The sequence below is a fragment of the Enhydra lutris genome, unplaced genomic scaffold (genome assembly GCF_002288905.1).
Source record: "Enhydra lutris kenyoni isolate GAN:26980312 unplaced genomic scaffold, ASM228890v2 scaffoldscaffold2, whole genome shotgun sequence".
Taxonomy (NCBI): Eukaryota; Metazoa; Chordata; class Mammalia; order Carnivora; family Mustelidae; genus Enhydra; species Enhydra lutris.
In genome coordinates, this window is record NW_019154086.1 from 46,483,683 (window position 1) to 46,496,806 (window position 13,124).

At 42.2% G+C, this 13,124-nt stretch overlaps 1 protein-coding gene across 3 annotated transcripts in view; it reads right to left on the reverse strand.

The window, feature by feature from the left end:
* Positions 1–10,802, reverse strand: part of LOC111147253 (RAS p21 protein activator 2) — a 124,999-nt gene extending 114,197 nt beyond the window's left edge. For all 3 annotated transcript variants that reach the window (XM_022503185.1, XM_022503192.1, XM_022503179.1), the window contains exon 1: positions 10,670–10,802. In XM_022503185.1, coding sequence (XP_022358893.1) covers positions 10,670–10,802 — 133 coding nt within the window. The remainder of the gene's footprint in view (positions 1–10,669) is intronic.
* Between the last annotated feature and the right edge of the window lie 2,322 nt (positions 10,803–13,124).

Below are 13,124 nucleotides of genomic sequence, written 5' to 3' on the forward strand. Positions count from 1 at the left end.
TGGACTAAAATTGTATTAAATTCTTTTATATGAAGTCATTTTTCATAACATAGTAATACACAAATACTCTATAGAAAATTAAACCATTATAAGCAAAGCTGATTCACTTTGTTCACCACTGAGGTAACCAATGTTTTATCTCCTTTCAAACATCTTTCTGTGCGTTTTCCCAAATACACGTTAAAAAAAAATAAAACAGGTACCATTCTAACGACTTGCTTCTTTTACTCAATGATACATCTTGACATTCTTTCCTTTCATACTCTGGAAATACCTCATTCTTTTTTGCTGCTATGGAATATTTATATTAACATATTACTTAGCCATTTCCCTACAATGCGCACTTAAGTTGTCTCTAATTGTTTCACCAACAAGGCAACATTATAAACCTTTATATATACCTCTTTTGCAAATATCCAAGTGTTTCCGTAGGGTAGACATGCAGTAGAAACGCATGGGGAATAAACATTTAGATTTTTTAACAGATCTTGCCAAAATGCTCTCCAAAACTGCTTTATACATTTAAGTTCACAGTTAACAGTGAGCAAAGTTACATATATCCCGAAACCCCCACCAAATACTGAAATTAACAAGCTTTTCTCTTTTCACAAACTGACAGCTTTTAAAAATTTGCATTTTCCTGATTAATTTTTATTAAATCTGACCAGTATTTTCTTATGTTTACTGGCCTTTTTTTTATCTCTTTCTGTGAAATGTCTGTTCATATATTTTATTTTCCTAATGCCCTTTTCCTTTTAAAAATCTTCATGAACTTTTTATATATTCTGGACACTAACAAATACAGAGGCAGTATAGCATATAGATTAAGAGCAACAGGATGGAACCTGGAGCAAGTCTGTTCAGTTTGAATTACAGCTCCACCACTCACTAGCTGTCTGATCTTGGTCAAGTTACTTAGTTTAGCTATCTTGTGCCTCAGTTCCCCACCTGTAAAATGTGGATAATAAATGTTATAAAGTTACCATAAGGATTACATTACTTAATTTGCCAGGGCGCCTGGGTGGCACAGTTGGCTAAGCATCTGCCTTTGGCTCAGGTCATGATCCCAGCCCCACATCAGCCTCCCTGCTCAGCAAGGAGTCTGCTTCTCCCTCACACTCTCCCCCTCTGCCTCTCTCCAGGTCTTGTGCTCTCTCTCTCACTCTTTCACTCTCAAATAAATAAATAAAATCTTTTAAAATAATAAATAATTTAATATGCTTAAAGGGCTTTAAAACAGTACCTGACACAGAATATGTGACATGCCAGTGTTTTATTTTTGTCAACAGGATTTACTGTAAATATCCTCTCACAATCTACTATTTGTCTCTTAACCCCTGTTTATAAATCCTCACTTATCTTTCCTCAAAAAGTTCTTTTTCCATCTCTCTTCTAACATCAGAAATTATATAAGCAGATGAAACCAACAAACTGACTCCCCTCACTGGATCTCACAACCAACATCTCAAGAATAAATGCACACATCAGCCAAAGCATCTAAATTTTTAAAGATCTTTCTACTAAAAAAATAACTAACTTCCTTACTGCATAAAGCATTCCCAAAAATCAGTAAGAAGACTAAAGAATCAAACAGAAAAAAAGAAAAAAAGGACAAACAAAATAAACAAGTTCACCCAAAAAATGGAAATAAAAATGGCTCTTAAAAATATGAAGAGAGGGCACCTGGGTGGCTCAGTGGGTTAAGCCTCTGCCTTCAGCTCAGGTCATGATCTCAGGGTCCTGGGATCGAGCCCTGAATAGGGCTCTCTGCTCAGCAGGGAACCTGCTTCCTGCTCCCTCCCTTTCTGCCTACTTGTGATCTCTCTCTCTCTCTCTGTCAAATAAATAAAATCTTTAAAAAAAAATTTTTTAAATAATATGAAGAGATCATCAAACTCATTTAGAAGAAGTGCAAATTAAAACTACGGGGCGCCTGGTTAGCTCAGTGGATTAAGCGTCTGCCGTCAGCTCGGGTCATGATCTCGGAGTCCGGGATCGAGTCCGGGATCGAGCCCCGCATGGGGCTATCTGCTCAGCAGGGAGCCTGCTTCCCTTCCTCTCTCTCAGCCTGCCTCTCTGCCTACTTGTGATCTCTCTGTCAAATTAATAAAATCTTAAAAAAAAAAAAAAGCAAATTAAAACTACAAATCAGACGTTCCTTTGCATTAGACCAGTAAAGATCAAGACATTTTAAAATACACACTATGTGAGCAAAGAAAGAATCATTCATTTGTTGCTAGTGAGAGCAAAAATTGCTACAGTTTCTGTGGAAAGCAATTTGGCAGTGTCTTTCCAAAATAAAAATACACATACCAATTCATCAATTTAACATTGAGGAATTTATCCTACAGACAGACACATACACTCATATCAAAAATGACATAACAGGGGGTGCCTGAGTGGCTCAGTCGTTAAGCATCTGCCTTTGGCTCAGGTCACGGTACCGGGGTCCTGGGATCGAAACCCGCATCGGGCTCCCTGCTTGACGGAAAGCCTACTTCTCCCTCTCCCATTCCTCCTGCTTGTGCTCCCTCTCTTGCTGTGCCTCTCTCAGTCAAATAAATAAATAAAATGAAACCTTTTTTTAAAATGACATAACACGGTTATTTATTGTAGTACTGTTTGTAATAGCAAAAACTGCAAATACCTACATGTCCATCAATAGGGGACTGGTCAAATAAACTGTGGTATATCCAGATGATGCAATATTAAGCCAACTGTTTAAAAAAAAAAAAAAAAAAAAAGGCAGCTCCCCATATAGACAGATACCACAAATCTTCAAGCTACTATCACTAAGTATAAAAAAAAAAAGGATGCAAACAACGTACATATTTTGCTACAATTTACATGTTGGTGAGAGAGACTAATACTCATACATTTATGTTTGTAAATGCTTAAATAATCTCTGTAAGCATACATAAGAAACTAGTACTGCTTGCTTGTGGAAAGGGAATAGCTAGGGGCAACAGAAATAAGAAAACTTAATTTTAAATGTATACTCCTTAGCACCTTTTCACAGTTTTGTACCAGGTATTATATCCCAGGTATCTGTATTATCTAATCAAACAAGTAAATAAATCTTTTTAAAAAATAAATTAATTAAAACCTCCCTGTGATCATACCACACTTTCTGCTGGTACTCTTTAAATGATCACAGGGGCTCCTGGGTGGCTCAGTTGGGTGTCTGACTCTTGATTTCAGCTCAGGTCATAATTTCAGGGTGTGCGATTGAGCCCCGCATAACACCTGCTTAAAATTCTCTCTCTCCCTCTCTCTCTCTACCCCCGTCCCTCCCCACTCCAATGCTCCCGCACCCTCTTTTTCTCTGTCTCTTATGAATGAATGAATGAATAAATAAATGAATAAATAAATAAATAAAATGGTCATACACAGCAGGTTGCTAAACTACTCAAGTAGTTGTGGCTAGTCTGTTCAACTGGCAAAAGCAGAAGTTCTCCATCCTTGGGGTCCATTATCACTCCCTATGGAATATTTCAAAATCAGACTTGTCCAAGTACCACCAGAGAAATTCTGATTCAGTAGGTAGTACAGCCTGGGCACAGAATTTTTTAAGTTCACGGGTGACACTGATAGGCAGTCAGGACTGAAAACAGCTGAGTTACACCATGAATTACACAAACTGGTAAACAACCAGGCTCAATCTCCATTTAGGTCACAAGCACAGTTTCATCACTAATCCTAACCACTTCACAAAGTCCTTAAAAAGGAACACCTGGGTGGCTTAGTTGGTTAAGCGTCTGCCTCCGGCTCAGGTCATGATCACGGGGTCCTGGGATCGAGCCCTGTATGGGACTCCTTGCTGAGCGGGGAGCCTGCTTCTCCCTCTGCCTGCTCTCTCTTTCTCTCTCTCACAAATAAATAAATAAAATCTTAAAAAAAAAAAAAAAAAGGAATAGATGAGGGGTGCCTGGGTGGCTCAGTCAATTAAGTGTCTGCCTTTGGCTCAGGTCATAATCTCAGATCCTGGGATTGAGCCCCACACAGGTCTCCTTGCTCAGCGAGGAGCCTGCTTTTCCCTCTCCCTGCTGCTCCCCCTGCTTGTGCTCTCTAACTCCCTGTCAAATAAATAAAATCTTAAAAAAAAAAAAAAAAAAAGGAACAAATGAGAGTGTGTAGATAGCAGAATGAAAATGTACTACTACTTCTGGATATATTACTACAGAGGCAATACAATTGCTTCATATATTAAATGCAGTATATCTGCAACATTCATACTAATGACGAATTCATTCTACCTAGCATTAGAAAGAACTTTGATAGTAATGGATTAGTGCTCCACAGGCACACAAGCATTAACTGTGTAACACTTCCAATAGCCGAGTGTCAAGTTCTTCATTTGTAAAATGAGTGGATACAATTTGTTCCCCACCTTCCAGCTCTAAACCTCAGTAATTCTCTAAAGCCAATCACTATTTAGGATAGACTTTAGGATAAACTAGTAAGGGCTTTTTCATCCCATTCACAGCCTAGGCTCAATTCACAGCCCAGAGGGCTAATGCCCTAACAGACACTAGCTATTATGTACTGCTGAATAAATTAATAGTCACAGAAAAAAATTTAAGATTCAAACAACCTTCATTAATAAGTCTCACAAAAATATTTCAAACAGTGCATCTTATACAAAACAGGCATATGAAAAACATTTAAGCATTAAAATAAAAACATCTCATGTAATGTTTTAAAGCAAATGGTTCAATTTAAAGATTTTATTTATTTTTTATTTATTTGGCAGACAGAGATCATAAGTAGGCAGAGAGGCAGGCAGAGAGAGAGATAGGAGGAAGCAGGCTCCCCGCTAAGCAGAGAGCCCGATGTGGGGCTCGATCCCAAGACCCTGAGATCATGACCTGAGCTGAAGACAGAGGCTTTAACCCACTGAGCCACCCAGGCGCCCCGCAAATGGTTCAATTTAAAAAGCAACTAAGACTTAGTGCTAGAATGGATGTTAAAGACCACTCTCATTTTACAAGTGAAAAAAGAGGGAGTCAGCAAAGCTAATGAATTTGCCCAAACTCATTCTGTCATTAATGATATTCCTAGCACCAAGTCCACAATAACAAATTTGTCAATTATTATTCATTGATGTTTGCATGTACACTGGTAAAACGTTATAAAGCATTATTTTAGCTACTAATTTTTGATGACTGAAATTATATACAAAACTAAAGACAAACCATAAGAATTTCTTAATATACATGACGTGTCTTAATTTACATTGATGACTACACAAAACTGTTAGCAGCTCTTAAAAGAGAACAGAACTTTATTAGTAAATAAAAGATGTAATCTGGTATTATTGTCAAATAATTTCATAATGCACATTAAAAAGGAAATAGGATTGGTATTTAAGATTAAAGGATAAAATAATTTTATTTCAGCTACATTAGTTCCACAGTCTCTTAGAAGCTATTCAAAGAGTTCAAAAAACAAAAACTTCTATGAACTTATTAAGGTTTACCTCCTGTCTTCCTCAGAGAAATGATTAGCAGACTGCTCTGTGAACTTTTACAAAGAACCCTTTTCTCTCATTTCTATCCATCTGAAAGATGGATTCTTCCTCAATCCTAAATAACTCATCATCTCATTTCAAATTTTTGAGAATAATGAATTCTTAGCATGAACAAACCTTTTAGCATCTTTCCCTCTATTAATTTATTAAATAACTTATCTAATTTCAAATATCTTAGCATGAATAAACTTTTTAATCTCTCCCTCTCAATTCTATTGTGTGATCAATAAAATGTCTTGATTTATACCTTAGAGTACCAAAAAATTCAAACCTTTCATGACAGACAAAAACACTTACTATATCAGGTATGATTATGAGATTTTTCTTTTCCATGCTCAGGAACAATTAGTAGCAATATTCATGGAGTACAGTCAGGTAACAATATTCAAATCTCCTAATAATAAGCACTCACAGCATTTAAAAAATTTAATCCTTTTCCTAATGAGGCAACTTTGGCATCAGTTCAAACATAAGCTCAACTGGCACTGTGATTTTGAAAGGAATGAACTTCCTGTCACAAACCCATGTAGTTTTCTTTCAACAATACTATTATCTTCTAGTTTATCTGTAAAATTTACAAAACGGTTTCACATCTAGTATTTCAAATCCTCCTCAGGATAACATAGTGAGAAATAGGGCATTTTTCTAAAGGCCTATTATGTCCCAGGCATTATGCTGACAATAGGATAGTTAAAAGAAAAAAAAAAAAAAGAATGAATTCCACCCTGGAAGAGCTTGCAGTCTAATGGGAGAAAATAAATGAACAATTTCTATAAAATGTGCTAGAGTAAGGACAAGGAATTACAACTCCCCAGCGGTACTAGGGCCTAACAGTTTCTCTCCAGGGATGGGGGTGGTGATGCCCTGCCCCAAAGGCAGCTTTGGTCAGGAGATCACATGCAGCAGGCTTCTGAAGGATGTGTAGGAGTTCCTGACATAAGTACGGGGTGGCGGAAAGGAGAAAGACACTTCCAGGCAGGGGGACATGTACAAAATGGCTAGTGATGAAGCATTATTCCCATTTTAAAATTGAGGAAGATAGGGGCGCCTGGGTGGTTCAGTGGGTTAAAGCCTCTGCCTTCGGCTCAGGTCATGATCCCAGGGTCCTGGGATTGAGCCCCACATCGGGCTCTCTGCTCCGCAGGGAGCCTGCTCCCCCCTCTTTCTCTCTGCCTGCCTCTCTGCCTACTTGTGATCTCTGTCAAATAAATAAATAAAATTTAAAAAAAAAGAGATAAGATAAGCTCAAAAGGTAAGTGAGCAGTCTAAAATCACATGAATAATAACAATGTATGAAACAGAATACAATCCTTCTGATTTTAATCAGCTTTGTACACCAGAAAATGCCAGTAAGCACTGACAAGAACATCAGATAAAGATTAATTTTTATCTCCTATTTATTCCTTCCCAAGAGATTGCCCATGTCTGACCAAGATCCTGGCAGAAGGGGAAAAATGACTGGAGAAGTGGATTTATTTAATTCTCAAATCAATTCTGTGAGATAAGTAATTTTATTATACCCATTATACACACAAAAATACAGAGGTACAGGGATGCAGGGATGGCTCAGTTAAGCATCTGATTCTTGGTTTCAGAACATGCACACTCTCTCTAAAATAAATAAATAAAATCTTAAAAAGAAAAAAAAAAAGAATACAGAGGCACAAAAAGATTAACAATTGGGAATTAAGAGAAGATTCAAATCCAGGTGACCAACCTGACCAAGCTTCTAAACTCAAGCACTTAACCAGACCCCAAAGATCCTACTTTGCCTAAGAGCTCTACATCACTTGGTCTAGAGAGACCAAGGAGACCAAGTAAGTTCTGGATCACATCATGATGCCACAGGTCTCACACTGTACTACACATCTCAATACTCACATAAATCCTCAGATTTGGCTCCCTTACCAATCTGAGGAGACCAATCCTTAGATTCTGGTCTCCCTTGAGTAGGTAAACCCACGAAGAAGGTGGCATGAGCTCTTTCAGCAACATTCTTATATTCTGATTACCAGCTGATTTAATTAGATGAAAGCAAACTTAACAAAAAGTGGTAACCAAAAAGACATAAAATAACAGCACGAAGCTTGAAAAGTACAAAGAAGAAAGCTCCAATCCCTCTTTCTCGCTTGGGAGGTGGGCAATGCAAAAGTGCTTCAGGTACATGTAAGCATACCAGCCACTCACTGCATGGCAGCTCACACTAAAGGATGGAGTCCATAGTACCTTAATTTCCTTTATCAAGGGTTCATATGACAACTCAACAGGGACTTCAACAACGATCCCTGCCTCTTGAATATTAGGGAAGCTGACCATTTGGAATGATCATGGTTTCCGAGGGCACCAAAATGACCTCTGGGAATTGAGGATTAGCACAGAAGACAAAATACTATCAGCAACACTGGATTTGCTAATGTTAGTTGACTGACCACAAAATGGGTTTCCAATCTGTCAATCTGGTTATTTCACTTGTGAAGGATATGAGAAAATACTGGAATGAAACCCCTAAAGAAGACGGTAGACTATTATCTCTACAACTTTAAAGATACATAAATCTAATCCATCCTCACTTTTTGTGGTAGCATCTGGAGTTGGAGGGTCCTATCCAGGTCTAGGAAAAAGGATGTTCCTCTGAGGCTCACTTTGAATCCTACTGAACTCTAACTCTCCAGATTAGAGGCTCTCAAACAGCAGTCTTAAATCTGCCAGCACATCTCCATTCTAGTGGGTACTACTAGGCTTTCCTCTTGAGGTCTCCCAATATGGTGAAAAGGAAAGCTGACGTGGTTACCCACACCCTCAAGTTGCTTAGTATCTTCACTGTCAGGATCACCACCATCCCATATCTGTGACTTTAGCACCTGCTGATGACTCCTCCAGCCCCCACCCTGTAAAACCCATATGTCAGTTTCAGGGAAACAGAAAACAGCATCTCTTCACAGGGTTTTGAAGATCAACCAACTGTGGATTATACCAGCTAAAAGAAGGGCAAATAAATGGAGAGGGAGGTGGGGAGAAGCTTCATATATAAGTATCCTAATACATCTTTTCTAAAAAGCAGATATTCAGTGACCTGAGCTATAAGCCAAGCAATTCCAAAAGCAATAAGTGAACTGAAATAACAAATAGGACACCTCAACTATGGTTAAAGTGGTAATACCATTCCCAGCAATTGGATGATCAATCCCCAAATCTGGGTAGTGGGGTTTTTATAAAGCACAGAGACAAAGCTGTGTTTCTGTACTTGTATGTCTGAGTTTCACTCACAGTGGTATCTCCTATTGTGATATCTCTGCTATGGAGCAGGTGAAGGTGCAGGGCAGCTAAATCCTCCTGGAAACAGCCCAACCCTAACTCTCAATTCCAAGATGTGTGTATGCAGTTCCATGGTATAACCTGCAGCTCTATAAACCAGAGGCTCCAGTGGATAGTGCCTAGCATCGTGACAGTAAAATGAAAAAGGGGTAAAATTTGGAAAATTAGATCAAGTCAAACCATTTACAATTTCCCCAAATGTTAAATAAGATATATATATAAATATTAAATATAAGACTTAATCTGAATTTTGAAAAGATTTTATAACCTAGAAAGTAATTTTAATATTGGGAACATAGATATGGACAAGATCTATTTCTCTGATGTCATCTTCCAGGTTTTGAGAACTGTACTCAAGATCTCAAGTTGCCTAGGACTACTTCTGGGAACAAAAAGATGAGAAAATTTAACATGCCTGCCTCTGAGATTTAATAAAATCTCAGTATTTGAAGAGGGGAGCAACCTGAAAAGAGGAAAGGGGGAGAATCCAAGCTCAATTAATAATATCATTATTCAGGAAGAGGAAAATTTTACATCCTGTGCAACAAAGAGCATTGTTAGCCATTTTATTGCACTTCGATTTTCTTCTTATAAAGTAAAAAAGTACTCCTCCTACTAAGGGTTATTTGTCGGAAAGATGAAGCATATTTCCATTCTGAGATACTGAATAAAGAAAAAAAGGTGATTTTTGACAAAAACAAAAATTTGTTTTATTGATGTATCTTACAAATAGCAAAAAAAAAAGAAAAAGAAAAAAAGAAAAAAATAAAATGAAAAGGCGTTTCCCCTGAATAAACTACTGTGAAAAAATTTTAACTCTGACGCTCAGAGTCACTTTTTAAAAACAAATACCCAAATGACTGAATTCAAATGGTCTATTGTAACGCTCGGAGCTTCTGAGCAAAAATTCTATATTAAGTCAACTAATATGGCTCGCTCACAAAAGTAACAATTAAATGCACGAGAAAGAAAGGAATTAAGTGGGTTAAGTGCGGGCTGGATGACTGTGTTTTGAGACCTGCTCACAGGAAGCCACTACATCCTGTCTTAAGTCCCTGTCAGTCACATTGTCTCTCAATCCAAGTCCCCGCCGCAGCGAGGTGGGGCGAGTACAGGTGTCCGGCCCCGAGCCCCTCCCAGCGCGCTCACTCGCGAACACCGGGAGCTGCGGTCGCCAGAGTCCCAGGACGGCCTGTTTCCTCCAGCTCGGGGCGCCTTTTTCAACCTCCAACAGGCTCGTGAGCCCAGGAAGCAGGCAGCCCCCTCCCCTCCCGCCAGCCCCACTTCCCCGCCCTCCTCCTCCTCCGGCCGCGCCTCCCGTAATTACCGCTCCGCTCCCACCTCGGGGCCGCTCCCCGGCGCCCGTACGGCCGGGAGGCCTTCGTACCAGGGCTGCCGGAAACTCCCCACGCCCCCGGCTCACGCCCCCGGCCCCCGCCCCCGGCTGGGGGGGTCCCCACGTCCAGGCCGCGCCCCGAAACCGAGCCCCTCAGGCCGGCGCTGCTCCGGGCGCCCCTGGGCCCCCCTCCACGCAAATTCCCGGCTTTCCACTCCCTCCGACAAGAGCAGCCCCAGCCCACGCCGCCCCGTCGAGGCGACGACTCCCCCAACACACCCACCTTCCAACCTCACCCGTGCCGGCCCTCCCTACGCGCCTCGCCGGCCCCGGTACGGGCCCCGGTCCCCGTCTGCCCAGGTCCCCTCTCCGCCCCGCCATCCGAGTCCGGCTCGGCGCCGCCACCCCCGCGCGCCCGCCGCCCCCTCAGCCCCGCGGCGGCCCCCGCCGACCGCCGGGTGGGTCCTCTCAGCCCGGCCCCGGCTTACAGATCTTGCCCCGCAGGCTCTGCAGCACTCGGACTTCTCGACTGTCCTCGTCCCCGGCCTCGGGCTCAGCCGTCGCAGTCGCCGCCGGCGCCTCGGAAGAAGCCGCCGCAGCAGCAGGCGCCGCCGCCGCCATGGTGCCGCCCGGCCCGTGCCGCAGCCCCGCCGCCTGCGTAGCCCGCGAGGCGGAGCCCAGCGGCGGCCTAGGCTGGGGCAAGCGGCGCGCCTGGCCCCGCCCCCGGTCCGCAGCCTGGCTCGCCCCGCCCCGCCCCTGTCCCGCCCCCGCCCCACCCGGGTCCCTGCAGTAGCCGCCCGCCCCCCACCCCCACCTTCAGCCTCCCCGAAGCAGGGCAGTTCGGGCGCGAACCCAAGCGCTAGCTTTCCTGCTCTTTGCCCCCATAAAAGCCCAGGCGCTAGCCAAGTGCGGCTCCAAGTTGTGGCTCAGAGCAGCCCTGAAACCCCATGAGGGAAAACCCCAGCCCTCTCGAGATCCCCAAATCCTTCTGGGAATTAGGCTCCCCACCACAAGCGGACTACCACAGCTTCTAACGCTCGAGGGAACTCCCTGTGGAAAGATAACAAGAGTGGAATTTGACAGTTGAGAGCGCCTCAAAACTACCTTATTCAAAAAGAACCAAGAGGTGTACTAGAGATTCCCTAATAACATCCGCGTGCTCCCTACCCGAAAGCCACACCGCCACACACACAAATCTTCGCTTTTGAGTACAAAAGCTGGTTCAAAAAAAGGATACTAGCCCCCAATTACAACAGGAGAGCAGCATGGGAGATCCTCCCACGGAAGAATTCTGAAGCTCTAACCACCACTTGTGTATTTTGGAAACAGAAAGCGCATAGAAGGATCGGGTCCCATCCGTTCCCGAGCGCCCATCAGTGGGCTTGCTAAAAAGTTGATTGACACTAGGACATTCGTAAATCTTTGACTAGCTGTTAGCTTTATTTCAAGGGAACTCTTTACACTGAGTAAACTGCATGAATAATACCCTGGTATGAGATGAGGAAGATGATTTCCTGGTCTTGAGGTTGTTAACTGCACTTCCCTAAGAGGAAAGAAACTGTGACTTAATAGGGCAGGGTAGTTGTTTTCCAGGGCAACAATAGGAATCATTCCCTCTGTCAACAAATATTTTTTGAGGGTCAGACTTAATAATAGCCTCAGAGAGAGCTCCAGCCCTCCAGCCGCTCAGTCTGGGAGAGATACAGGAAAAGGACAGAGGCACTAGAGAAAAGCCCTAAGATGAGGAAACTGGAGAGACTTGGAAGGCCTTCCTGGGAAATGCACTGAGGAGTGACCTGAAGGTCAGCAGGGAGAGGCACAAATATGCCAAGGAGGAGAAGTCATTTGTGCAAAGTACCAGCAACCAGAAAGAATGGCCTTAGTCTGTGTCTTTTGCTGAGGAGTGACACTGCTGTTTCCATGTGTGCTGTGGGGGGCCCTCTCGGTGATGATTACATTTGTTGGAGAAAGTGAACCTATCTCCTCTTATTTGGATGTTTTGTTGTCATGTCGAACAAGAAGTCCCAAACTGAACTCCCTGTCTTCCTTTGCAAATCTGAGTTCATAGCCCTCGTCTGTTATCCGGGCTAGATTCTGACTCTTTTTTTTTTTCATCTCTTGACTTATACTGTTTTCAGCTGCCGCATAATTCTGTTTCTGCCAAAATCGTTTCTCTTTCTCCTTTCCATTCCATTCCATTCCCTATCATTGTACTTGTTAAATCCATCCTTACTTGAGTAGTATTTTTGTTTTTAAAAAGGCAGAGCTTATGAAGCAGACAGACTTGCACTGGAGCCTAGTTTACCACTCTAACGTGTGTGGCATTGGGCAAATTCTTCAACCTTTCTGAACCTGTTTCTTAACAATAAAATGGAAATGCTATACTTCTTCCTTCTCCAAAGGTTTAGTATCAGGATGAAATAATTACCGAGAGTATATGTATGAAGTGTCTGGTAGAATCCTGGGCACGTAGTAGGATTAACACAGTAAATGTCAGTCAACTCATGCTCTGGACTGGAACTCTTTTTTTTTTTTTCTTTTTTTAAAAGATTTTATTTATTTACTTGACAGACACAGCGAGAGAGAGAACACAGAAGCAGGGGTGTGTGGGAGAGTGAGAAGCAGGCTTCCTGCTGAGCAGGGAGCCTGATGTGGGGCTTGATCCCAGGACCCAGGGATCATGACCTGAGCCCAAGGCAAACGCTTAACAACTGAGCCACCCAGCTTCCCCTGGACTGGAACTCTTATAATAGATCTCTCATCTCTCATTCCTCCTACACATGCCACTTAAATTAATCTTCCTAAAGCAAAAATCGGAGTTTGTCACTTGGCCTGCTCAAAAAATCTTCAATGGCTTCATTCATCCCTTCAGCTAGCAAGCAAGCTACACTATATGTCTCAAAGAGTGCTATAAACAACCAGAAAATAAAGCTCAGATTTCTT